The 27475-nt window shown below is 43.3% G+C and overlaps 1 protein-coding gene across 6 annotated transcripts in view; it reads right to left on the bottom strand.

Moving 5' to 3' along the window:
- Positions 1 to 27475, bottom strand: part of ARHGEF33 (Rho guanine nucleotide exchange factor 33) — a 114006-nt gene that overhangs the window by 50578 nt on the left and 35953 nt on the right. For 5 of the 6 annotated variants that reach the window (XM_056567468.1, XM_056567464.1, XM_056567462.1 and 2 more), the window contains exons 2-4: positions 9995 to 10044; positions 3532 to 3696; positions 416 to 537 (exon numbers count right to left, since the gene is read on the bottom strand). In XM_056567468.1, coding sequence (XP_056423443.1) covers positions 416 to 537; positions 3532 to 3696; positions 9995 to 10044 — 337 coding nt within the window. Of the gene's footprint in view, positions 1 to 415; positions 538 to 3531; positions 3697 to 9994; positions 10045 to 26952; positions 27096 to 27475 lie in introns of all 6 variants that reach the window. The other variant, XM_056567467.1, reaches the window with a different exon arrangement.

The following is a 27475-nucleotide window of genomic DNA, read 5'->3' as shown; positions in this document are numbered from 1 at the left end:
GACTTTTAGTCTTTTATTCTGTGGAAAAAAAGATTTTTATCTGACCCATTATAGGAGTAAATTCTGTGGTTCTAGTAAAACCTTTAATAGCTTTATGGGAAATAATGTGAAATATAATTAGCTCAGTGTCATTCCCCACCTTCCCAGGAAGACAAGGAGCCCCATGCTCTGCCAATTACTTCTAATTAGAGGCCAGGTGACCTGATTCTTATGAGGAACAATGCAGATTATCATAATTAGTTTAGGAATCTCCCAGGATTTGTCACATCCAAACTGCTACATTTATCATCCCAGTTTTTTTTTTTATTCTCATTTACATCTATTTCACTCTCAGATTCTGCACATATATGGGATTGAATAGAAGGAATGTGGCGCATTATGCAGTGTTATAAAAATGTAGCCAACAGGCACTCACTTATTCTTAACTTTTCGGGATTCCCTTCGTTTTTCTTGTTGGAGTTGTTCAATCTTCTGCTGCATCTCCTCCTGCTTAGCAATGATAGCATGAATCATAGCCATAGCTGTGTTCACCTCTTCCTATAGACACAAATATTAACATCACTGACAGATGGAAGGTAAATGATGATTGACAATAATGTCACACAAAAGTGCTACAAAATTGAAAGGTTATTCAAAATACTGTGAGAAAATACATAGAAAATTACATTTAAGAAGAGTTTCCAGTAGTAAAAATAGGATACAGACTGAGGCCAAGCTGAAAAGAGTTTAAAGGGTTACGCCGGTGGAAAACATTTTTTTTTTAACCCCTTAAGGACTCTTTTTGCACTTTCGTTTTTTCCTCCTTACCTTTTAAAAATCATAACCCTTTCAATTTTCCACCTAAAAATCCATATTATGGCTTATTTTTTGCGTCGCCAATTCTACTTTGCAGTGACATTAGTCATTTTACCCAAAAATGCACGGCAAAACGGAAAAAAAAAATCATTGGGCGACAAAATTGAAAAAACCCCGCAATTTTGTAACTTTTGGGGGGCTTCCGTTTCTACGCAGTGCATATTTTGGTAAACATTACACCTTATAATTATTCTGTAGGTCCATACGGTTAAAATGATACCCTATTTATATAGGTTTGATTTTGTCGCACTTCTGGAAAAAATCATAACTACATGCAGGAAAATTTATACGTTTAAAAATGTCATCTTCTGACCCCTATAACTTTTTTATTTTTCCACGTACAGGGGGGTATGAGGACTCATTTTTTGCGCCGTGATCTGAAGTTTTTATCGGTATGATTTTTGTTTTGATCGGACTTTTTGATCACTTTTTATTCATTTTCTAATGGTATAAAAAGTGAGCAAAAATGGAATTTTTTTGCGCGTACGCCATTGACCGTGCGGTTTAATTAATGATATATTTTTATAGTTCGAACATTTACGCACGCGGCGATACCACATATGTTTATTTTTATATTTTTTTACACTGTTTTATTTTTTTTATGGGAAAAGGGGGGTGATTCAAACTTTTATTAGGGAAGGGGTTATATGACCTTTATTAACACTTTTTTTTAACTTTTTTTTTTGCAGTGTTATAGGTCCCATAGGGACACACTGATCTCTTACACAGATCACAGGCGTGTATTAACACGCCTGTGATCAGTGTTATCGGCGCTTGACTGCTCCTGCCTGGATCTCAGGCACGGAGCAGTCATTCGCCGATCGGACACCGAGGAGGCAGGTAAGGGCCCTCCCGGTGTCCTGCAAGCTGTTCGGGACGCCGCGATTTCACCGCGGCGGTCCCGAACAGCCCGACTGAGCAGCCGGGTCACTTTCACTTTAGAAGTGGCGGTCAGCTTTGACCGCCGCTTCTAAAGGGTTAATACCGCACATCGCCGCGATCGGCGATGTGTGGTATTAGCCGCGGGTCCCGGCCGTTGATGAGCGCCGGGACCGACGCGATATGATGCGGGATCGCGGCGCGATCCTGCTTCATATCGCGGGAGCCGGCGCAGGACGTAAATATACGTCCTGCGTCGTTAAGGGGTTAAATCAACTGGTGACAGAAAGCTAAACAGATTTGTAAATGACTTCTATTTAAAAATCTTCATCCTTCCAGTACTTATCAGCTGTTGTATGCTCCACAAGAAGTTCTTTTGTTTTTGAATTTCTTTTCTGCCTGACCACAGTGCTCTCTGCTGACATCTCTGTCCATGTCAGGAACTGTCCAGAGCTAGAACAAATCCCCATAGCAAACCTATCGTGCTCTGGACAGTTCCTGACATGGACAGAGGTGTCAGCAGAGAACAGTGTGAACAGACGGAAAAGCAATTAAAAAAGAAAAGAAGTTGCTGTGGAGCATACAGCAGCTGATAAGTACTGCAAGGTTTAAGATTTTTTAATAGAAGTAATTTACATATCCCTTTAACTTTCTGGCACCAGCTGAAATGGATCCAAGCTAAGGCCAAGTTGAAAAGAGTTGAAAAGAGAGGCCAAGATGAAATTTTTTTTTTCAAAAAACTTTATTCACCACTCACTTCACTGCCACTCTAGCGCTCGCTTTGCCACAAAAGTGTTGTGTTGATCTTACATTACGTGCCAGATGTCATTGCAACATTTCGGGTGAGGAACACTGGAGTGGTGGTGAATTAATGGGTAAATAGACCTTGGTCCCAGCCTTTATGCATTTTTTATTACTAGCAAACACCTTTAAACATGTTATCTGGCTTAGAAAACATTTTGAGATATACGGGTTCCTCATCTATTAGCCAAGACAGAGTATCGCAAATAACTATTAGATATCAATATTATAAGACTGGATAAGTCATATAAGCCAGTGTTGGGCGCAATCTGCAGCAAGACTGGCTTTCATTACCTGCACCACATTTTTGTGTTTTAGACACTTTTCAGATACTATTGTGTTTCACTGGCATGTCAGATACTAGTGGGTTCCCTCAAGGGGGCATCACTTAAGTTTTCCACAATGCTCCATTTTAGCCCAAAATTTTGGTGTAAAGTAAACCAACTTTGGCATAAAGTAAGCCAACATCGTTAAAACTTATATTCAACAGTCTAGAACAGTGTTTCCCAACCAATGTGCCTCCAGCTGTTGCAAAACCACAACTCCCAGTATGCCCGGACAGCCAAAAGCTCTCCAGGCATGCTGGAAGTTGTAATTTTGCAACAGCTCGAAGCACATAGGCTGAGAAACACTGCTCTAGCAATAGGCCAGATGTGGCACATTTAAGGCTGTCTAGTCTAATTTCCATTGTCTAAGGCTAGGTTCACATCTATGTTGGAGCTCCATCTCAGGCTGGACAGTTTGTTGCTCAACAGACACCAACGGACCCCATTGACTTAAATGGGGTCCCCTTGGATTCTGTCTGGTAGCCCTTTAGTAACAGCATTTGAGCGGAGAATAGTACTGCTTGCAGCTCATGTCCCGCTACTTAAACGGAGTCTGCGAACAGAGTTCCCCAAGCAGAGGTCCGACACAGATGTCACAGTAGCCAAAGAATTACAAATGTTATTATTTCTTACCCGCCTCAGTCATTAGATTCCATTTCAATACTGTTACCTTCAAATTGTTTAGAGAATTTTTCAACTCTGTAACCTTCTCCTCCATGGTACAGCGGCAGCTCTTGACCTTCTCCTCCAAGGCATATTCACCATGTTGAATTCGGGACAATTCCTGCATAGCTTCTGTAAAGCCTGTCTTAAGTTCAGAGGCCAAAATCTGCAACTAATAAAATATTTCAAATATTTCTATGCAACTGACTTCATATTGTTTTTAATATTTTTAATATCAATGTTTCTATTTAAATGATCGGGTTATACAGGGAGTCTGAACGTTCACACTGATACAATGTTTATTGGCAAGAATATTGCAGTATGCAGCCTTAGGGTCTATTCACATGACAAAATTGCGCATGCACACCAATTCCGCTTCCGCATTCATTTGAGTAGTTTCTGGCTTGTGCGGATTTTGTGTGGAATTGGTGTGGAATCAGTGCACAATCCGCATGCAGAAATTCAGAAGTGTGAATTGGAGTGTGGAAACCCATAGAAGTCTATAGGCTTTAATTTGAGGCTGAATCCTTTGGAAATTCTGCCGTGTGAATAGACCCTGAGGGTCTATTCACACGGTAAAATTTCTGCATGGGGAATTCCGCACAGATTCCGCATGCAGATTCCGCCGTTAAAGCCCAATAGACTTCTATGAAATTCTGCACTCCCATTCACACTTCTGAATTTCCGCATGCGGATTTGGCACCAATTTCACACCAATTCCGCACAAAATCCGTACAAGCCAGAAACCACCCAAATGAATGCGGAAGCAGAATTTGTGCAGATGTATGGAAATTCTGCCGTGTGAATGTTACACATTGCGCTCCGGCCACATGAGCTGGCCGTGAGCGCATTGTCCCTCTCTCCCCTGCTGCCGGCGGGGCTGGGATTCACATCACAGGACGTACCCGCATGCGAATCCCAGCCCGTCACTTACCCTGTCTCTTCTCCTCCCTCTCAGCTCCGGTGCGCGTGTCCCCGTCTCCTAGGGCGCGCACTTGACAGAGCTCTGAAATTTAAGGGGCCAGTACGCCCATAATTATGTGTAACACCTGACACTACTCTATAAGTCCCTGCACCTCCCACTCTTCCCTGCCGGATCTTCAGTGCCTTTTGCCTTAGATTAAGCGTTCCCTTTGTCTGTTTGCCTAGCCCGTGTTCTGACCCTTCCGCTACATTATTTGACTGTGCACCTTTGCCACCTGCCTTGACCTTCTGCTAAGTCAGACTACGCTTCTGCCTCATCCTAGGCCAGCAGCACCTTAGACTACGCTCACCGATACGGCCCGTGTCATCAGGCACACAGGTCAGTGGATCCACATCCAGCATCTTTACAGTGAATAGACCTTTATGGTATGTTCATATGGTAGTAAAATGTGCAGAATGTTCACCCAGAAAACACGGGCGGACATTCCCCATATTTTAATGGTCAAAAATAAACATGGTGTCATTGTGAACTTATATACGCTCTATGTAGTCAATGCATTTTAGAGGGATATCCGGAGAAAGAACAGACATTCCACCATGTGCACAGTGCAGCAGAATCCCATTGAAATTGAATGTGCACGTGGAACATTCCGGCAGAACTCACACGGACACTCTGCTGTGTGAACATACTGTTATTGTTGCTGGTAAAATTAGGAAAAATATGAAGGAACCATCCAGCACACCTAACACAGCATTGTGACTCTAATTTTGAACAGAAGCCAAAACACAAATGAAAACAGAGTCTTAACATGTAAAATGGTTATCCTGGACTATAATATTGATGTTCAAATGGTGACACGCCCAAGGAGCAAGAAGAGTGAACGCAAGAGAACAGAGAAACCTCTCTGGATGACGCAAAAAAACACAAGTTAATATGCTAACTGCATAATAATGTTTATATGGTATATAAGGAACAGGATATAAAAACAATAGGATAGAAACAAGAATTAGGATACATTCTGAAAAGACTAACCTGTGAATTAACCAACAAGATATAAAGCAAGGGATGTTGAAAATGCACTCTTCTTTGGTGGTCTAAATATATGGACAGTGGGTGCAAACTAAAATACTCATAGCACTAATCCTGAAGTAGAGCCCCATGTGGGACTGTTTCCATAATCCCACTCCCGCCTGCTCCCGCTGGATTTCTGGCCCTTACCGCCAAGCTCCTGCAAGGTGTGTGTTCCATTCCCGCCCGCTCCCGCAACATGTGCGACCAATCCGCCGGTTCCCACAAACATTTTAATAATAGTACTCCCGTACTATTTCATTACCCCCTTGTGCCATTTCATCACCCCCTTGTGCAATTTCATCACCCTCTTGTGTCATTTCATCAGCCCCCTGTGGCATTTCAGAGGTTTGCATGACTGCACAGGATTTTGCAGGACACGCTGTATGTTCTGTAACTGCCCGCTCCCACTTGCAACAACTTTATTACCACCCGCAAATTTTTCATTGGGTCCGGCCTGTGAGATCCCAATCCTGATGCAGGGCTCTACCGGGAAGTGCTAATAAAGTGCAAATAAAATGCTTTAGATGTTACTATGATAGAAGTGTTTATCATAGTATCTATTTGAACTGATCCAGATAAGAAACACAATATAGAAACAGCAAAGCATCTATACGCACTTTAAACAGTCCTTGCTGGATGATAACTGAGGACAAGGACAGTGTTCTTGAAAGATGTAATTTATATCTATGGATATGTGTGCAACAATTCGACAATAACAGTTTTTAACGGAACTCTAGTGCAATAAGTGGGACATATAGCCCCCCGTGTGGGCATGAAGGAGTGTCCTTAAAAGGACAGCACAAGAATGGAAACTGACAAGCTGTTCACATGCACTTATCCCAATATACTGGGTTACAGTTCGGTGAACAGCACTAAAGTGAGGGGTCACTTACGTGAATTGAAGGAGTATCGCTAGAGTTATACATCTTTATTCTTCTAGTTCTTTGGCACAACTCCCTGCCTCCTCAATATCGCCAGCTCTGTCCCCCCCCCCATAATGAATATGCAAACGTATTCACTCTCACGTCGCTAAGGCGTCTGGGCCCTAAAGGAGAGCACAGCGCAGGTGCTTGCAGGCTTTCACATCCTAGCGATGTGAGAGTGAATATTTTTTGCATATTCATTATGAGGGCAGCCCGAGTCAGCTCCCCACCCCCACTGCGCAGGGCTGCAAAATACAACTAGAAGAATAAAAACGTATAACTCTGGCAATACTTCATCAATTTATGTAAGTGACCCCTCATCTTAAAGCTGTTTACCCGCAGTACAGTCCAGTATATTAAGCTTAGTGCAGGTGAACAGCCTGTCGGTTTCGCTTTAACCACTTAGGGACCAAGGGCGTACCTGTACACCCGTGGGAAATCATTCAGCAGGCACCCCATTCAAACCCCTGGGGGGGGTCCTAAGACCCCCCCATGTCTTCGATCACTGCAAATCTACGGCGATTCTGGGACGATCTGGTCTCTGGTGACCCGATCACCCGGAAAATAGGGATGATTGGAGCTGTCAGAGACAGCCCTGATCATCCTGAAGGATATGAGTGAGGTGGCGGGGTTGCCACCTCCTCCAATCCCTTGCAATTCGCTGGTCAGGACTGACCGGCGAATCGCAGGGCAGAGGCAGGGGGTGAAAGTTCAGATCCCCCGCTCTGCCCACCCCTGGAAGTCCGGGCAGAGCGGGGGAAGATGGTGGCGATGGTGCGGGGGCTGTGGATGTGGGGGGGACTGGTGGCAGTTACCTGCGATCACACGAGGAGCGGGGACCAGAGGCAGAAAGGAGGCACAGGCAAGTGGAGGTAGTGGCGTCAGAGGCAGCAGTGAAGGTCGCTGTAAAGTGATCTTCACTGCTGCTTCTAGGAGTTTCAAAACTACAACTCCCAGCATGCCCAGCAGGCTTTGGCTGTCTTGGCATGCTGAGAGTTGTAGTTTTGCAACATCTGGAGGGCCACAGTTTGGAGACCACTGTGCAGTGGTCTCCAAACTGTGTCCTTCCAAATGTTGCAAAACTACAACTCTCAGCATGCCCTGACAGTCCAGGCATGCTGGGAGTTGTAGTTCTATAACATCTGGCCCTTCAGATGTTGCAGAACTACAACTCCCATCATGCCTGGACAGTCTTGGCATGCTGGGAGTTGTAGTTTTGTAACCTCTGGAAGGGCACTGTTTGGACATTAGAGGGCTTCAACGTATAGCAGCAATTTTCCAATTTTTCAAGTAAATTTCAAAATCTGAATTTTTCATGGGCCAGTTCAGTTTTGAAGTGAATTTGGGGGTCTTTATGTTTGAAATACCCCATAATTTACCCCATTATGTAAACTGCACCCCTCAAGGTATTCAATATACAACATAAAGTAGACATATTGTATATGTGAATCAATATATAATTTGTTTGGTATGTCCCCTTTCCTTACAAGCAGAGATCTTCAAAGTTATAAAAATGCAACATTTTCAAATTTTTCATGACATTTTGGAATTTTTCACCAAGAAATTATGCAAGTATCAACGAAAATTTACCACTAACATAAAGTAGAATATGTCATGAAAAAACATTCTCGGAATCAAATTCATAAGTACAAGCATCCCAGAGTTATTAATGTTTAAAGTGACAGTGGTCAGATGTGCAAAAAATGCTCGGGTCCTTAAGGTGAAAATGGGCTTGGTCCTTAAGGTATTAACTCAGTTGCCGGTTTAATACAGTGAACCTATATTTTAATAAAAAGAGTAGAAAAAAGTTATATTTTATAAGTTCCTTTGAATTTTACTAATTTTTTTATGTGTTTGTAAAAGGATTTCACTACAGTAATTACTAATACACTGGGTGGTTGCACTTTGACCTGGTAGGGTAATATTCTGGAACAACTGTGAAACACCAACTTTACCTGTGGTTAAAGCAGTCTTGTACCAGTTCTAAGAGGACTGTGAGCAATACCAAAACTGCACCAGAGAGTAAGGTTGTGCCAAGATGGTTGTCAGCGTCTGTACTGACTGTGCCTCTTTTGGTCATTGGGGGACTGAGTTTATATCACAGCCTACCCCTACCTAGATGTCTCTTGCAAGGTGCCTTAGCCACTTTTTTTGTACAATTGCCTAGTGCCTCCATGGGTTATTGCAACCATTAGACCACTACCCTTCATTGAGTTATTCCCTGACCAGAAACAAAGCATAGCAACGGAACAACAATATATAGATCCTAAAGACCCTTAAAGCATACCTGTCATAGTGCAAAAAAAAAAAAAAAAGAAAAAAAAGTGATATGTTACTCAGGACCCAATCCTGATCATGTGCATATAATTTTTGTGTGTCTCGGACCTATATATCCAGAGATATAAGCATTTATCTGCTGGTGAGTTACTTTTTCATTGTGCAGGCTGGAGGGGGCGTGTCTTTCTGTCTCCCTCACAGGAGCAAGCCTGTGCAGCCAGCCAATCAGTACTCTCTACTCTGTAACCCTTTCCTCTCTGGTTTTATGCTGTGTCATGTGTCAGAGGAAGATACTTGGAGCTTGCCTGCAGTAATCAGAAGACATTATGGTGAATTCATAACAGGATAAAATGTATAACTATAAGAATAGATCTTTATAAAATTAGTGCAAGGATTTTTTAGATAAAAGTACAGCATTTTTATGAATACATGTTCTATCTGTTTTATCTTCTCCTAGTAAAGCTGGATGCTAATCAGCATAGCTTTCACTATGTGTCATTCATCTTTCACAGACTCCTGAATGTCTGATCAACTTCTTTGTCATTCAGGAGTCCGAGAAAGCTTTGACTATTTCAGCATGCTGGGAGTTGTAGTTTAGTAACAACTGAAGCTGCAATGTTTGTAAATAACTGTGTTAGAGCAGAGTTGCCTCCAGCTGTTTTAAAACTACAGCTCCCAGCATGTCCACACATCCTTTATCTGTAGTTTTGCATACACAATAGAAATCTCCTATACTGGATACCAGTATGCTTTATGGCCGGTATCCAGTATGCTGTAAAATCTAGACTAGTCTCCTAGACCCCTAGTGGTGGCTATTTTGAGCTTGAATTTCAGGGGAAAATATAATTTTTTTTAACAGGTGTATATTGTGAAATGTCATATTATAATGTGTCCTGCAATATATGAACATTTTTTAACAATGACAGTGCCTCTTTAAATACACTGCTATGTAGGGGAAAAGCCTCTTTCTTCAATGAGTGGTGAAATTTGTTCTTTTTACACTTCGTTTTCTCGGTTGCATTTTTTCCCCATTGCCTAATGCTTTTCTTTTTTTACACTATTGTGTTCTCTGTCTCACCACGTGAATAAGTGTTCTGAAAATCTAGTGCAGTAGAATCCGACTATGTCAAACCAGTCAGACAGAAACATTCAACTTAGGAAGATGAATAGAACATACATAAAATACAGCCTATGAGTGCAATAGTCAAAGTCACGACATACTATATTATTATTATTACTATTATTATTATTATTATTTTTAATGGTATTTTTACCTGATATATCTGTGCTGGCAAGGTGCTTACTGGAACATTTTCAGTTTCTCCTGTGTGGGAAAAGAAAGACATTGACCTATAAAACACACGATGAGCACAACTTGAAGTAGGACTGTTTTTACTGTAAGCATATGGCACACGATAAAGACATTTGATTACCTCTGGGCTTTCCTGCACTGATGCTCACATCATCGTAAAACAATGCTGCCATTTACAACAGTACAACTGATAAATGTGTAGTAAAGGAAGCAATTGTAGTAGGAGGAGCAACAGTAGTAGTAATAGGCAATAAACACATATGGCTAATACAATTGTTACAACAATCAATATTTTCCCATATTGTTTCACCAGTGATTATCCTTTGCAGAGGAACACAATGGGTACAAATAGGTTAGTGTAGTTCGAAAATCTGGGCTCTTTGCTAGTCAATGAGTTACGTACCATGCAGGGAAAAAGACATGAAGATATAGGTGAAATGGACAGCCAGAATATCTGGAGGTAAGACAGAAATGTCTGTAGGAACCACTTATTAAAGAATCCAACTATGAGTGAGACCGCTAAACAGTATGTATGGTTGAATAGTTCATGAAGACCCTACAATGTTATTAAACAATTCCCATCATATTAGTTTATTATAGGAATTTAAATATGGCACATTTTCTAGGCTGCATGCATTCCTATCAATGGGCAACAACAAGGAGTTTATTCCCAAGTTGCTAACATTTTATATTTCTATGCTTAATGGGAAACGGTCATCTGTTTCACCTGCACTAACCTGTAGGTGATTATAACAATACTTACCTACCCCCAATCCATGGTCCCCTTCATCCGTTATTTTCTTTAATCTGGCAGCAGGCTTGGTGCACAGCAGGAGCACGATAATGTCAGTGTACTCCTGAAGCTCTGCCCATGCACCAAGCCTGCCATCGGATTAAAGAAGATAACGGATGAACAGGACAACTTATCGGGTGTAGTTAAGTATTATTTTATTCAGTGTTACCTGCACTACCTGCCTGTACCAACAGGTTACTGTGGGTGACACTGATACAAGTTTATTAGATATTTCAATAAAAAATAGGTATTAGGGAATTTCTGTGTGGAGTCGGGGTGCAATGCAAGGTAGATGAAGGGAAGATGTTATGGCCCAAGGGGCAGATGGTATTAACCCCTTCTTGTCGTGACGCCAGGGCGTGGTTTAGCTTTAACCTCCCGAAGGTAATACCGCTGATCCTGGGTTAGGCAGGGGCAATGAAGACACAAACGCCAGATTAAGGATAATGGCAGCTTTACTGAGGGTAGACAGGTGATATAGTCTTTGCCGTACAGCCAAATATCCCAGGGAGGTGACCAGTGACACAGGGGGACCTCGCAGGCTTTCTGGGACTTGCAGTAGTTAGACTGACTTTAGTGCAGGCCACGGTGACTATAGATGGACTTGACTTGACAGAGATGGTGACTGACAATAAGATGACTTGACTTACTGATGACCGACTTATGGCTGCAGGACTTTAGGCTTGAGGCCTCCAATGCTCTGGACACAGACACTGGAACAACTTGACTGGACTTGACCTCAGCAGAAGTGCTAAGAGAGAGACTGCAGCCCCTCCCCTTGTTATATAGGGGGGCTGTGCAAGGAGCCCATAGGTCACTTGTAGGGTCACCTGGTCACTAGTGCCTCCTGGGTAACAACCATGTGGTACAAACATTGAAGAAACAGTACACTTTTATAATACAAGCATATATACATTATGGTGATACTATAAGGGGGACCCTGGGGACATGCAGGGACTCTGCCTGACAGGGCAGAAGAAAAGTATGGGGCCACACCATCCCATACTGGGTCACCACAGCTGTATAAGCTGTACATAATAAAGAGTGAGGCATTTTGTCTGCTGTTCTTTCAGGCATGGAAAGAGTATAACCTCTGGGGGAGCAGTGTAGGTATGCAGAGGAACACATCAGCACATTCAACTCTCATGAATGTATCTATATTTTGCTGTTTTAAAACCAATTAGGACAGTAAGGATAAATAGTACAGCAGGATAGGATATTGAGCTACCATTCAGTCTTAACATGAATGGTAGTCCAATATTGTGTAGTTCCCACTTGTGTGGCCAAAACAGCTGCTATTGGTGAAGGGATGAACTCCACATGACCAAGGAAGGTGTCCTGTGGTATCTGGCACTGTGAAATTAGCAGCAAATCCTTAAATGGGCACTGTCACCAACTTTATTTTTTGATATGTTGTAGTACTTATGTACTACAACATATCTCTAATATACTTTTATTTTTTATTTTTTCATTAAAAAGGTTTAATTTACATTTAAAAACCGGCCACTGAAAAAGGACTGATTTTGGAGTGGCAATCAGTCCTTTTTCAGTTAGGCTGCACTCGCTCCCTGCCTGTCAATCAGACAGGCGGGAGCGAGCGCATTGGCTCCCCGGCCACTGGCTGGGAGGCCACTCCTCCCGCACATCGCCGCCGCCTCGTTGCCGCCGCTTTCCCTGCACGCCCGCTGCCGGACTCTGCAGTAACTGCAAGTGTAATGAGGGAACGGGGTATGCGGGGCGGGGGGGGGAGGAGGGGACGGGCTAGTTCCGTAGCGGTGGGGGGGGGGGGAGCGGGCTAGCAAAAAACAAAAATAGGATGGTGGGAGCTACCCTTTAAAGGGGTATTCCAGGCAAAATCTTTTTTTTATATATATCAACTGGTTCCGGAAAGTTAAACAGATTTGTAAATTACTTCTATTAAAAAATCTTAATCCTTCCAATAGTTATTAGTTTAGCTTCTGAAGTTTTCTGTCTAAGTGCTCAATGATGATGTCACATCCCTGGAGCTGTGCATGATGGGAGAATATCATCAGAGTGCAGTTAGACAGAAAACAACTCAACTTCAGGAGCTAATAACTATTGGAAGGATTAAGATTTTTTAATAGAAGTAATTTACAAATCTGTTTATCTTTCTGGAGTCAGTTGATATATAAAAAAAAAGTTTTGGCCTGGAATACTCCTTTAAGGTCCTCTGAGTTGTGAGGTATGGGCTCCATGGATTGGACTTGATGTTGGGAAAAGTGCTTAGATTAATTTGTAGTCAACATGTTGGAGTGTAGCAGAAAATATTTTTCTTCTGAAAGAGACCACTGTTATAGGGAATATGGTTGCTAGTAAGTAATATACTTTGCCTGCAACAATGTTAATAGATAACTGGTATATACTGTAAGTGGTACATGTTGAAGGAATACATATTAATACCTGGACCTAAGGTTTCTCAAAGCGCACACTGCCAGCTTGCCTTCTTCCCAAGGAGTTAGAAAACACTGGCATTATTCACACTCTCAATACATACTTCTGCTCCCACAACAGACCCTTGCGTGGTAATATGGTACTCAGCAAGTCATATAAAATTCACACAAATCCAAAATGGAGTAGAAAAAAACAACTTGTGCCACTCCCCACGATGTAGTAAACTGGCATCCTTTAATGAATACACATGGTCAGCGAGGAGGCCTAGCAGCTGTTTTATGTGATACATCACACTTCTGGCCTTTTTCTCATAGTGCATCTTATTCTCTTCTCCAAATAAGTGATGCACATGCACCCGACAATACAAATATTAAGGAAACCTCCTTCAATTTCAGTATATCCAAATATTAAGAAACCTCTTTCAGGTACAGTAGATTATCTTTTTTGGGGAATTGTCTATACAGTCTAGCCTCTCATGGGTGCCCACAACCTTCACTGGTTCAGCAGTTTGACCACTTTTGGTAAGTTTCAACAATGCTCGCAATATTCTGAAACTCAAAATTTCATTTTGGAGCCAGTAATCTAGACATCACAAGTAGAGATGAGAGAATTTTTGAAAAATTTGAATCGTCCGATTCCAAAAAAATTTGGTTTGGTCCGAGTTTATTCATGGCGAATCGCTATTAAAAACAGCTATTTTCGGACTACAGAGAACCTCAATAGGGGGATAGAACACTTTGCCTTGTTGTAACATGCATAGGGAGTGTGCTGGGGTAGTGAAATAACACTGTTATTCAGTATGACAAGCAGATCACAGGCGTCGCTATTAGAATCGCTGCCGCACAGTGGAACAATGACAGAGCCTGGGAATTGGAATGAGAAAACTTTAAATCCTTTTTTGAGTACCCATTGGAGGGCAAGTCTGGAGCTAGCAGCCGCAGTAATTCAAGCTCCAATGGTGTATAATTGCTGCATTGTATAAGTTGCTGCAGTGAAAAAGCTTGTACTTGTATCTTAAAATCGAGCTGGCGGTCCACTACGAGGCCAGCTACCACCTGGCCCAGCCCCTCCCTCTCATCGTAACCCCATGCTCATGACTGACTGCTAGAAGTTGCTGCTGTGAAAAAGCTCATACTTGTATCTTAAAATTGAGCTGGCGGTCTCCCACAAGACCAGCTACTACATGTCCCAGACCTTATTTTACCCCTCCCCCATGACTAAGTGTCCTGGGTGCCCGAAGCGTTTACTTTGAAAAAAATACTGCCAATCTACAAGATCAATATAACAAGAAGATCACATGGTGGCACAATGAATGACACAGCCTAGAGGCTGTAGCAGCATGAGGAGACCATATGGCAGCACAATGACACAGTATGGAGGTGGTGGTAGCCTATGTAGGCCGCAGAGAAGCACAATTTTAAAGTAGTGTGTCAGTTTTTACTCCCTCTCAGTGGTGCAGGCCTGACTCGGGAGGGCTACTGGGTAGATCCTGGCAGTATGAAATGCTTGTCCAAAATATCAAGCCATGCACATGTACGGAAACACGGCTCGTACTGCGAAACTGCGTATCAAACTTTGAATGTCTCATTTAATCAGTTATGGTTTAATTTTCTTGCCTCAACCTGTTTCTTTGGATTCTTGTGGTAATTCCCGAGATAACATATGAGGAATAGAGTTGATCAAATTTTTTAAAACAATTTAATATGTCCCATTAGCAGAATTTTCTGAAAAAATTTGGGTCGATATGAATTTATTTGGGTTGAAAAATTATAAAAACTGACATGAGCTAGTGGACACCAAATGGCAGAAGAAAGACAAATCCTGGATGTGAACCTCCTCCGGATGCTTGATAAAAAAAACTGCCACACCGCCGAGTAGCTGATTTTCCCACCAACAGTCCGCACTAATTGACTGCTACTGCCGCCGTCTCCAGGAACCCCTGTTCCACTACCTCCAGGGAAGGTAAGCTGCCGCGAAGCAGGTGGTCTCCCCCGGGCAGATTTGGCTCCAGAATTTCCATTTCTGCCACCACGCTGACTACCAACCATGCTACCGCCTTGCTGGCTCAGCTGCTGCCTCACAGGCAACCTGCAACTCTTTTCTCCTGATGATGATGAAGCCCCCTCGGCACTCCACTCCCAATTGCAATCGGCTTGATCATCATAGAGTTGTGTCTGCAAGTCACTGATGTCCTCCTCAGGTTCCTTAACAGTTCTGCTCCAAGACCCTGAACCCTGGCAACACCGCCTCCCACGTCACTCTCCTCATCACTACTTGCCCGCCTAGCGGAGGAAGCGGCGGATGTCTCCTCCACTTCTTGGCTGGGCAGTAGCTGCTGACTGTCGTCTATTAGATTGTCCTCAGTGAATAGTGGAGCTGAACCCAGAGCATAAGATACTTCTGTAGGAGAGGGAACAGCATAGGACAGAGGCAATGGGAGGACAGGGACTGCTCCCGGGCCATGCCAATTGAGGGTTGTGTCTGAGGAACCCACTGACTGTTGACTGGGGGTGTCAGATGTCACTTGTGATGAAGTGGATGACCGTGTTAACCAATCGATGACGGCAGATGGGTTGCTGGTCGAGACACGACCGCAAGCTGATAACGGGAGCTCAGGCCTCTCCCTGCGACCCCTGCTGCCACTCGACCCTAGTGTGCTGCGACCTTTGCCTGAAGGATTTAGGCCTCTGCCACTCCTCTGTGCACGTCCTGGCACTTCTCTTTCTGACATACTTAGTGTGTATATGAAGGGAGTACAATACACTTCACTATGATTAAAACAGTATTTGTCTAGAACAGCAGCAGGAGTGCACTTTTGGCTGGCCTTTCACAGTAACTAGAAACTTAAGACTTTAACAGGAACAAAATTGTACACCACCTATCTACACACAGATTACACTTAACAGAGGACAACAAGCTCCACTATGCAACCTATATTAGGCACTAATAGCAGGTGATTATGGATTTTAGTACTCTGCTAAACCCAACTGGCTGGCTACTATTAGCTTTTCAGTTATTGTACACACCAGTGCTGCAGCACACAGTTGCTGTGTAGTACACCCAAAACTGCACTCTCTCTCAATCTCTCTTCCTTCCCTATCAGTGCTTCCAGGCTGGATTTGGGCAAGGTGAAACACTGCTGTAAAAATGCTCTTCTGTGCAACACACACACTGCTCTCTGTCCCTCTCTCTCTCTTTCTGCAATAAAACGCTGAAGTGACTGGCCGCAAGAAGCCTGACGATTATATAGGACTGTGGTGGCTGGCTGCTGATAGGCTGCATGTGATTCAGGGTCATCCTGCCTACTAGTCTTCCCAGAGTTCCTTGCCCAATGTCCTGACATGCGGAACCACCATCTTAGATGCCCTGGAGCATTGAGTTTAATGAAGCGATTTAATGAAGCGATTGTGCGATTTAATCGCGGCGATATTCGGATTCGTTGTGAAGCAAATTTTTCCTGAAATTCGTAACAAATTCGAATTCATCAGATTCGATTTGCTCATCCCTAATCACAAGTTTTCCACTTTTTTCTTCTACTTCCAAAATCCACGATCTACATCAAGAACTAACTGTTCGCTTGCTGCTTAATACATCCCGCCCTCTGACAGCTGCCATTGTTACATGTCTTATGTTATTCACTTTTACCTGCGAGTGGTTTAAAGCATATTGGATTTTATGTGTGTTTAAACAGACTCCCATAGACTTCTTTCTGTAACCTTTTTGAACTCCAGAGTAATACAAACTTGTTTTTATTTAAGTACATACTAAGTGCTGTAGGGCCCTTGCAGTTATTCCCAATCTCATGAGTAAACCCCCTGAAAAATGGTAGGGTATAAGCATGTTATCATTTTGTATTGCTGATGTAGTTTGTACTAATGAACAAACTGTATATACAGTCTACCTTCCCTGCTGTAAAAGTGGCAGGTCTTACTGGTACTGTTTTCTGGGAAACACATAAGAAGGTTCCTGGTTAGGAAATACTGTCTTATGATTCAGAATAAAAAAGAAAATAAAAGGCTTTATTTTACAAAGCACCACAACGAGTCTACACTGCTGAATCTGAATGAGAATCTCTCTGGAGTGGTCGCCGCTAAAATGATCACCGGAAAGACCGCTCACACATGCGCCGTCTCTATAGACAGCAATGCAGCCCAAAGAAATTTTGCCCAAAGAATGAACATGTCCATTCTGCTGGTATAATTCCACAGTGTGCACAGAGCAGCAAAATCCCTTTGAAAACAATAGTAGTGGAATTTCGCCGGCCAAATTTCAGCAGTGTGAACGAGGCCTTAGCCTGGGTTCAAACAGCCTCCATTTTTACTGTGACAACACGTGTTCTTCCCACTAATGCAGCAGTTTTGCAATGTGGTAACTAACTCCATGGTTTTATCAGGGAAACAAATTTCACATGTTAAAATAACACTGACAATAACTGCAATGCAAATCCACATCAATTCATGCAGAGATCCACATCATTCATGCAGCGTGTGAACCAAGCCTGTCAAAGCTTTTTTTTCTATTTTTTTCTATTTCCATTTTAATAACAATTATTATTGTGGTACAAAATTAGGAAGGTGTGAGTAAGAAGTAGCTCCATTTTGCCAATCCTGAGTTAAAACACATTTTTTGTAACTTTTTGAAATATATATGACACATACCTTTTCATATCAAATAAGTGTTTGTACCGTGTTAGCCTTAGAAATATAGGAGACGAGTAGAGTAGTGATACATTTATTTACTAACTGAGAAGATGTAGATTGCAAGACCTCTTAGGTAACAGGTGACATGCCTGATAAAGGGACCTAACAGGTCTTGAAAGCTTGAAATCCTGTCAGTTAGCCAATAAGGTATCATCGCTACTCCACTTACCTTTTTAAAGTAATAGCTGGGATTCTGGGCCCGGAAGAGCATGTGCCCATAAAATCACTCTGTCTCACCTTATCCAATCTTAGACTTAGGTGATGCAAAGTCTAGTTACCCTCTTTTGGTTATTCCTATCCTACATCCAGTGCCGCCATTAGGGGGTACAGGTGGTATCCCAGTAAGGGGCTCGGGACCCTTAGGCTGCCAATCATCGGTAATTGCCATGATGGGACCGGCACGGTCCCTGAAGTGGCATAACTGGATCCTTTACCTACAAGCCCCATCGCACACTCTACGACCGGGCCCGCAGGTGAAGGGGGAGTGCCGCCAGGGGATCCAGGACACCTGTTCCGAATCCCCCAGTAACTGCAACTTTCAACACTGTGTGCGCCGACGTGACCTGACCTTGCTACAGTGCCGCCAGCCCTGACCCCCTACCTGTCCTGACTACGAGTTGTCTCATCCTACTTGCACTACGTTTCACCTCGGCAGCATGTGTGGACGAGTCGTATCTGGGGTAGCAACCTGGGTGCCGCCTGCCACAGCAAGTCCATCCCGCTTGGCGGCGGGCTGTGGTGAATACCAGCGGCACCTTAGACTCCCCTCCCTGGTATGGCCCACGCCATCAACCACACAGGTACAGTGTATCCACTTCTCCACCTCCAGCCATTACAGTGGTCAGACAGAAAAGAACAACTCAGCTTTTTCAGTAGAATAATTGTCAAATCTGTTTCAATTTCTGAAGCCAGTTGATAAGAAAAAAAAAGTTTCCACTGTAGTGGACCAGACGTTTTTTCCTTTTAGAATTTTCGTTTTTTTCTGTTAAAATACATAACTTTTTTTTTCACCTACAGACCCATATAAGGGCTTGTTTTTTGCACGAACAATTGCAATTTGTAATGACATCTTTCATTTTACCATGAAATGCACGGCGCAAAAATATTATTTGGGGGGGGGGGATGGTTTATAAGAAAACTGCAATTTTGCTACTTTTGGGGGGTTTGTTTTTTAGGGACTGCACTTTATGGTAAGATTGATACATTATCATTAATGGGGTAGGTTAATGTGATTCAAATGATTAGAGATGAGTGAAGTTACAGTGATTCGTTTCATCACGAACCTCACGGCTCGGCAGTTGCTGACTTTAGCCTGCATAAATTAGTTCAGCTTTCCGGTGCTCCGGTGGGCTGGAAAAGGTGGATACAGTCCTAGGAGACGTTTTCCTAGGACTGTATCCACCTTTTCCAGCCCACCGGAGCACCTGAAAGCTGAATTAATTTATGCAGGACAAGTCAGCAACCGCCGAGCAGAGAAGTTCGTGATGAATGGAATTACTGTAACTTCGCTCATCTCTAAAAATGATTCCCAATAGTTTTTCTGGTTTTTATTATTGTACTATTTTAAAAAAATGCAAACTTTCTTTAACAAAATTGGTATGCATAAAATTGTCATTTTCTGACCCCTATACATTTTTGGGTGTTTGGTATTATTTCACGTTTACACCGTTTACCGTGCGGGATCATGAACATTATATTTTAATAGTTTGGACATTTACCCATGCGGCGATACCAAATATGTAAATTTATTTATATATTTTTTTTTTGTAAAATGGGAAAATAAGGGGAATTTGATTTTTTGCTATTAGGGGAGGGGTTTTTATATAATTTTAGAAACGTTTTATTTTTTTATTTTACACTTTTAAAGTCCCCATAGGGGACTTTTATATGCAATTACTAGATTGTACTCTGCTCAAAGAAATAATGGTAACACTTAAACAACACAATGTAACTCCAAGTCAATCACACTTTTGTGAAATCACACTGTCCACTCATGAAGCAACACTGATTGACAATCAATTTCACATGCTGTTGTGCAAATGGAACAAACAACAGGTGGAAATTATAGGCAATTAGCAAGACACCCCTCAATAAAGGGGTGGTTCTGCAGGTGGTGACCACAGACCACTTCTCGGTTCCTATAGTTCTTGGCTGATGTTTTGGTCACCTTTGAATGCTGTAGGTGCTTTCACTCGAGTGGTAGCATGAGACGGAGTCTACAACCCACACAAGTGGCTCAGGTAGTGCAGCTCATCCAGGATGGCATATCAATGCGAATTGTGGCAAGGTTTGTTGTGTCTGTCAGCGTAGTGTCCAGAGCATGGAGGCGCTACCAGGAGACAAGCCAGTACATCAGGAGATGTGAAGGAGGCTGTAGGAGGGCAACAACCCAGCAGCAGGACCACTACCTCCACCTTTGTGCAAGGAGGAGCAAGAGGAGAACTGCCAGAGCCCTGCAAAATGACCTCCAGCAGGCCACAAATGTGCATGTGTCCACTCAAATGGTCAGAAACAGACTCCATGAGGGTGGTAAGAGGGCCCGACATCCACAGATGGGGGTTGTGCTTACAGCCCAACACCGTGCAGGACATTTGGCATTTGCCAGAGAACACCAGCATTGGCAAATTCGTCACTGGCGCCCTGTGCTCTTCAAAGATGAAAGCAGGTTCACACTGAGCCCATGTGACAGATGTGACAGAGTCTGGAGACGCCATGGAGAATGTTCTGCTGCTTGCAACATCCTCCAGCATGACCGGTTTGACGGTGGGTCAGTAATGGTGTGGGGTGGCATTTCTTTGGGGGGCCGCACAGCCCTCCATGTGCTTGCCAGAGGTAGACTGACTGCCATTAGGTACCAAGATGAGATCCTCAGACCCCTTGTGAGATCATATGCTGGTGCGGTTGGCTCTGGGTTCCTCCTAATGCAAGACAATTCTAGACCTCATGTGGTTGGAGTATGTCAGCAGTTCCTGCAAGAGGAAGGCATTGATGCTATGGACTTGCCCGCCTGTTCCATTCACCAATGCCCCGTTGCACCACAGACCAGGAGTTGGCGGATGCTTTAGTCCAGGTCTGGGAGGACATCCCTCAGGAGACCATCCGCCACCTCATCAGGAGCATGCCCAGGCATTGTAAGGAGGTCATACGGGCATGTGGAGGCCACACACCCTATTGAGACTCATTTTGACTTGTTTTAAGGAAATTACATTACAAGTTGGATCAGCCTGTAGTGTGGTTTTCCACTTTGATTTTGAGTGTGACTCCATATCCAGACCTCCATGGGTTGATAAATTTGATACAACCCTTTTTGGTATCCTGTAAGCAGTTTCTACAAATATATACGGGAGGGAAACGATAATGTGGAAATATATGGAGATAAAAAAAAATAATAATCTGGACGATAGCTATGACTGGGCGGTCAACATACAGGGCTATATTCTATTCAACAACAAAAAACGTGGTCTCAAATGGCTGGAGGTGCTCAACAACAAATGCAGTTGTGCATTTATACTGGGGGAGCAGATCCTGCCCTTGTAGTCCGTTGCTAGGGGCGATCCCCAGCATAAAAATACATACAATGGAGGATGTCTGCAGTGGACTACAAGTGCCACAATAGAATACTACACCAGATAAATGGTGTGGATGGTCAACATACAGGGTTATAGTCTATTCAGGAAGGATCAGACAAAACGGAAAGAGGAGTCTGTCTTTATGTAAAGTCCAGTCTGAAAGCCGCGGGAGGATATACGGGAGGGAAACGATAATGTGGAAATATATGGAGATAAAAATAAAAAAATTCTGATAGGGGTTTGCTATAAGCCACCAAACATAATGGAAGAGCCAGAAGATCAATTACTGAGGCAAATAAACAAGGCAGCAAATCAGAATGAGGTGATAATAATGGGGGACTTTATCCTAATATAAACTGGGGGACAGAGACCTGTGAATCTCTTAACCCCTTAAAGACTCAGGGTTTTTCCATTTTTGCACTTTCGTTTTTTCCTCCTTACCTTTTAAAAATCATAACCCTTTAAATTTTCCACCTAAAAATCCATATTATGGCTTATTTTTTGCGTCACCAATTCTACTTTGCAGTGACATTAGTAATTTTACCCAAAAATTCACGGCGAAACGGGAAAAAAAATAATTGTGCGACAAAATCGAAGAAAAAAACGCCATTTTGTAACTTTTGGGGGCTTCCGTTTCTACGCAGTGCATATTTCGGTAAAAATGACACCTTATCATTATTCTGTAGGTCCATACGATTAAAATGATACCCTACTTATATAGGTTTGATTTTGTCGCACTTCTGGAAAAATTCATAACTAATTACTTGAAAATTTATACGTTAAAAAATTTCATCTTCTAACCCCTATAACTTTTTTATTTTTCCACGTACAGGGCGGTATGAGGGCTCATTTTTTGCGCCATGATCTTTTATTGGTATGATTTTTGTTTTGATCGGACTTTTTGATCACTTTTTATTCATTTTTTAATGGTATAAAAAGTTACCAAAAATATGCTTTTTTGGACTTTGGAATTTTTTTGCGCGTACGCCATTGACCATGCGGTTTAATTAATGATATATTTTTATAGTTTGGACATTTACGCACGCGGCGATACCACATATGTTTATTTATTTATTTTTTTTACACATTTATTTTTTTTTATGGGAAAAGGGGGGTGGATTCAAACTTTTATTAGGGAAGGGGTTAAATGACCTTTATTAACACTTTTTTTTTACTTTTTTTTGCAGCGTTATAGCTCCCATAGGGACCTATAACACTGCACACACTGATCTCCTATGCTGATCACTGGAGTGTATTAACACGCCTGTGATCAGTGTTATCGGCGCTTGACTGCTCCTGCCTGGATCTCAGGCACGGAGCAGTCATTCGTCGATCGGACACCGAGGAGGCAGGTAAGGGCCCTCCCGGTGTCCTGTAAGCTGTTCGGGACGCCGCGATTTCACCGCGGCGGTCCCGAACAGCCCGACTGACTAGCCGGGATACTTTCACTTTCACTTTAGAAGCGGCGGTCAGCTTTGACCGCCGCTTCTAAATGGTTAATACCGTACATTGCCGCGATCGGCAATGTGTGGTATTAGCCGCGGGTCCCGGCCGTTGATGAGCGCCGGGACCGACGCGATGTGATGCGGGGTCGCAGCGCGACCCCGCTTCATATCGCGGGAGCCGGCGCAAGACGTAAATATACGTCCTGCGTCGTTAAGGGGTTAAAGGAAACAGGTTTCTGACTTTAGCTAAAGACAATTATCTTTCTCAAATGGTGCAGGGCCCGACCAGAGGGGGCACCCTACTGGACTTAATATTAACCAACAGACCTGACAGAGTAATTAATGTGCAGGTAGAAGGACTACTAGGAAATAGTGATCATAATATAATACAATAATCTCAAGGGGCCACAAAAACTATGAACTTTAGGAATCCCTTAACAATATAAATTGGTATAATGTCCTCAAAAATAAAAATACTGACACTAAATGGGAGACTTTTTAACCCCTTAAGGACGCAGCCCTTTTCCCCCTTAAGGACTGAGCCCTTTTTCGCAATTCTGACCACCGTCGCTTTACGAATTAATAACTCGAAAACGCTTTTACCGAATATTCTGATTCGGAGATTGTTTTTTCGTGACATATTCTACTTTATTTTGGTGGTAAATTTTCGGCATTACTTGCATCCTTTTTTGGTGAAAAATCCCCAAATTTCATGAAAATTTTGAAAATTTTGCATTTTTCTAACTTTGAAGCTCTCTACTTGTAAGGAAAATGGTTATTCCAAATACATTTTATTTTTATTCACAAAAACAATATGTCCACTTTATGTTGACATCATAAAATGGACATATTTTTGCTTTTTGAAAAATTAGAGGGCTTCAAAGTAGAGCAGCAATTTTGAAAATTGAAAATTGAAAATTCTGAAGGGACAGATGTTACAGAACTACAACTCCCAGCATGCCTGGGCAGTCTAGGCATGCTGAGAGTTGTAGTTTGGCAACATCTGGAGGGCTACCATTTGAGCACCACTGTAACAGTGGTCTCAAAACTGTGACCCTCCAGATGTTGCAAAACTACAACTCCCAGCATTCTTAGTAGTTGCCACAGTAAAGATCACTTTACTTTCACTTTCATTCCCCCCCACCGTAGTTTCCCTACCTGAGCCAGGATCCAGCAGTCTCCAGCGAAGATCGGGGGTCCCCAGGCATCTTCTCCTCCAGGTACCGGCCTCCATCTTCTCTCCACGTTCCCCTCGACATCCAGGGGTGGGCAGAACGGGGGGTTGCTATGGCAACCCACTGTCCTGCCCTGCCATTGGTCAGAATCAGTTCTTACCAATGGCAGGGGATAGGAGGAGATTGCAGCTCCGATCATCCCTATTTTCCGAGTGATCGGGTCACCAGAGACCCGATCAGCCCGGAATAGCAGAAAATCGCATGTCTGAATTGACATGCGATTTTCTGCGATCACCGACATTGGGGGTCTCAGGACCCCCCTTGGCGATGTGCCGGGATGCCTGCTGAAAGATTTCAGCAGGCATTCCGGTCCCCAACCGGCTAGCAGCGGGGATCGGAATTCCCACTGGCGTTTGCATACGCCCCACGTCCTTAAGGACTCGGGATGCAGGGCGTGATGAAATGGTACAAGGGGGGTAATAAAATTGCAGCAGAGGGGGCTATCACTAAAAGCTGTGACAGAATGTTTGGGGAGAGCAGGCAGGATTGGACAAATATAATGCGGGAGTGGAACACATACCTTGCATGAGTAGGCGGTGATGGTTCTAAAACCATCAGGAGCAGGATTAGGCCAGGTTCACACAGCAAAATTTCTGCACTGAATTCTGCCTGGAATTCTGCATGAAAATTCTGCATGAATTTATAGCCAATACACTGGGATTCTGCTGTCCGATTCACACAGCAGAATTTCTGCTGCAGAATTTCCATTGAAGTAAATTGGCTATAAATTCATGCAGAATTCCATGCAGAATTCAGTGCAGAAATTCTGCTGTGTGAACCCGGCCTTATGGGGGAGATTTTTCAAAACCTGTCTAGAGGAAAAGATGCCCAGTCGCCCATAGCAACCAATCAGCTTGCTTCTTTTATTGTTAACAAGGCCTCTGCAAAATGAAACAAGCAATCTGATTGGTTGCTATGGGCAACTTTTCCTTAGCACAGGTTGTGATAAATCTACCCCTATGAGGCTATGTTCACACAGCAGAATTTCTGCATGGAATTCCACATGAAAATTATGCATGAATTTATAGCCAATACACTTCAATGGGATTTTGCTGTCCCAATTACATACTGTATATACTTGAGTACAAGCCGCGTTTTTCAGCACGATTTTTCGTGTTGAAAATGCCCCCCTCGGCTTATACTCGAGTGAACTCTCGGCCTGTCAATCCCTTCATCAGTGGTCTTCAACCTGCGGACCTCCAGATGTTGCACAACTACAACTCCCAGCAAGCCGATGGCTGTCCAGGCATGCTGGGTGTTGAAGTTTTGAAACCTCTGGAGGTCCGCAGGTTGAAGACCACTGTGGCCTTCGTCATCATCCAGCCCCCCCCCCCCCTTTTGTTTTCTACTCACTTCCCCTCGGCGGCACGTTAGGTGAGCTGGTCCGGGCCATCTATGCTGCAGGGACCGTCCGGTGGGGATGGTTAGTCGTTGCGGGCTGTCCATTTTCACCGGGGGGGGGGGGGGGGGGGGGGGGCCTCTACTCCGCGCTTCGGCCCCGGAGTAGTGATGTTGCCATGACGACGACGCACAGGGACGTTCATGCGCAACGTCCCTGTGCATCGTCGTCAAGGCAACGTCACTACTCCGTTGCCGGGGCCGAAGCGCGGAGAAGAGCCCCCCCGGTGAAAATGGACAGCCCGCAATGACTAACCATCCCCACCGGACGATCCCTGCAGCATAGATGGCCCGGACCAGCTCACCCTAACGTCCCGCTGAGGGGAGGTGAGTACAAAACAAAAGGGGGCTGCATGATGACGAAGGCCAATGGCTGTCGGGGCATGCTGGGAGTTGTAATTGGTTCTGAAGCCACCAAAATGTCATCCAAAAATAGGAAAATGTGAGGATTAAAGAAAAATAAGTAGATAACTGATACAGATGAAGCAAATCATTACATATAAAAGTAAGAAAGAGCTTCTGGGAGCTGTAAATCACTGTCTAGGTTAGTGTTTCCCAACCAGGGTGCCTCCAGCTGTTGCAAAACTACAACTCCCAGCATGCCCGGACAGCCGTTGGCTGTCCGGGCATGCTGGGAGTTGTAGTTTTGCAACAGCTGGAGGCACCCTGGTTGGGAAACAATGGTTTATGTAGAGGACAGGAGCTTCTTCAGGGTCCTATACAGTAAACCCAGTGTCCCAAATGGAGCCGCCCTTACCTGGTGTCCAAAGGAGCAGCTAACCCTGGCACAAAGTAAGGAGTAGTACAGAACTTGTAGTTCCTCTCTGTACTGTAGGGGGCGCTACCAGACACCAGTCAGTGCATGCACTTCAGTAATAGAGGTGATTTACCAGTGAATGCCCATTCTGATTGGTCAGTTCTTCCAGTTGTGACACGTTTCACAGATCTGGACTGTCCGTAGCATTGTATGTTGAGTCTGGTTTCAAGTTACAATGGTCCAGAAAAGACCATTGTATGTTGAAACTATTGTATGTTGAGGCCATTGTAAGTTGAGGGATCGCTGTATTTGTAAGCCAAAATTCAAAGTTTGCACTTTCAGGTCAACCTGCGTGAACAGGTGGGATAATAGGGAGGCTGTAATGTTATCAGAACGCTCACACCTATAAGGGGAGACATCCAATCGTAAAGCATACAAAATTTATTGCTGAGATTCAGGACCAGTACTATATAGAATTTACCGGAGCCACATCATGCCATAGAGATGTTAGTATAAAACACAAACTGTGCAGTCAAATGTACACAAAACAAGAAGAATACCCCAGATATTCTGCAGATTTAGGACCCAAATGTGAAGTAGAAATATGTTACCTTCTTGTTTGTTTGAGTCCATGGCTGGCTTTCCCTGTTCTGAAGAATCACAGATCATCCTTTCACAGAGCTACAATATTCTGTTCTCATGGGGCAGCAGTAACTATCATGTGAGTTCAATGAGGTTTCATGACGGCCAATGCCTGTTTTCATAAAAAAGGATAAAGGGTTTATTGAAATGCTGAATGTAGCGAGGAAAAATGTTGAACTCACATGCAGTGACATGCTATCTTATGATGTATAGGCTTATTTAATGGGACAGTAAGACAATAATCTATGGAAAAAACTAGATCCTCCTTCATAAAGCAGAAAACAATCGGCATCGTCTGTCCATGTTATATTCATATAGGAATGGCCAATGTTTCCTAAATTTTTTTTTAAAAAGTCTCATCCTGGCCCTATTGTACATGCAGTTATACTATATACATATAGGGGGAGATTTATCAAAACCTGTCCAGAGGAAAAGTTGCCCAGTTGCCCATAGCAGCCAATCAGATCGCTTCTTTCATTTTGCAGAGGCCTT

This window comes from Hyla sarda, chromosome 3 (assembly GCF_029499605.1).
Source record: "Hyla sarda isolate aHylSar1 chromosome 3, aHylSar1.hap1, whole genome shotgun sequence".
Lineage (NCBI taxonomy): Eukaryota > Metazoa > Chordata > Amphibia > Anura > Hylidae > Hyla > Hyla sarda.
This window is presented reverse-complemented; position numbering and strand designations above follow the sequence as displayed.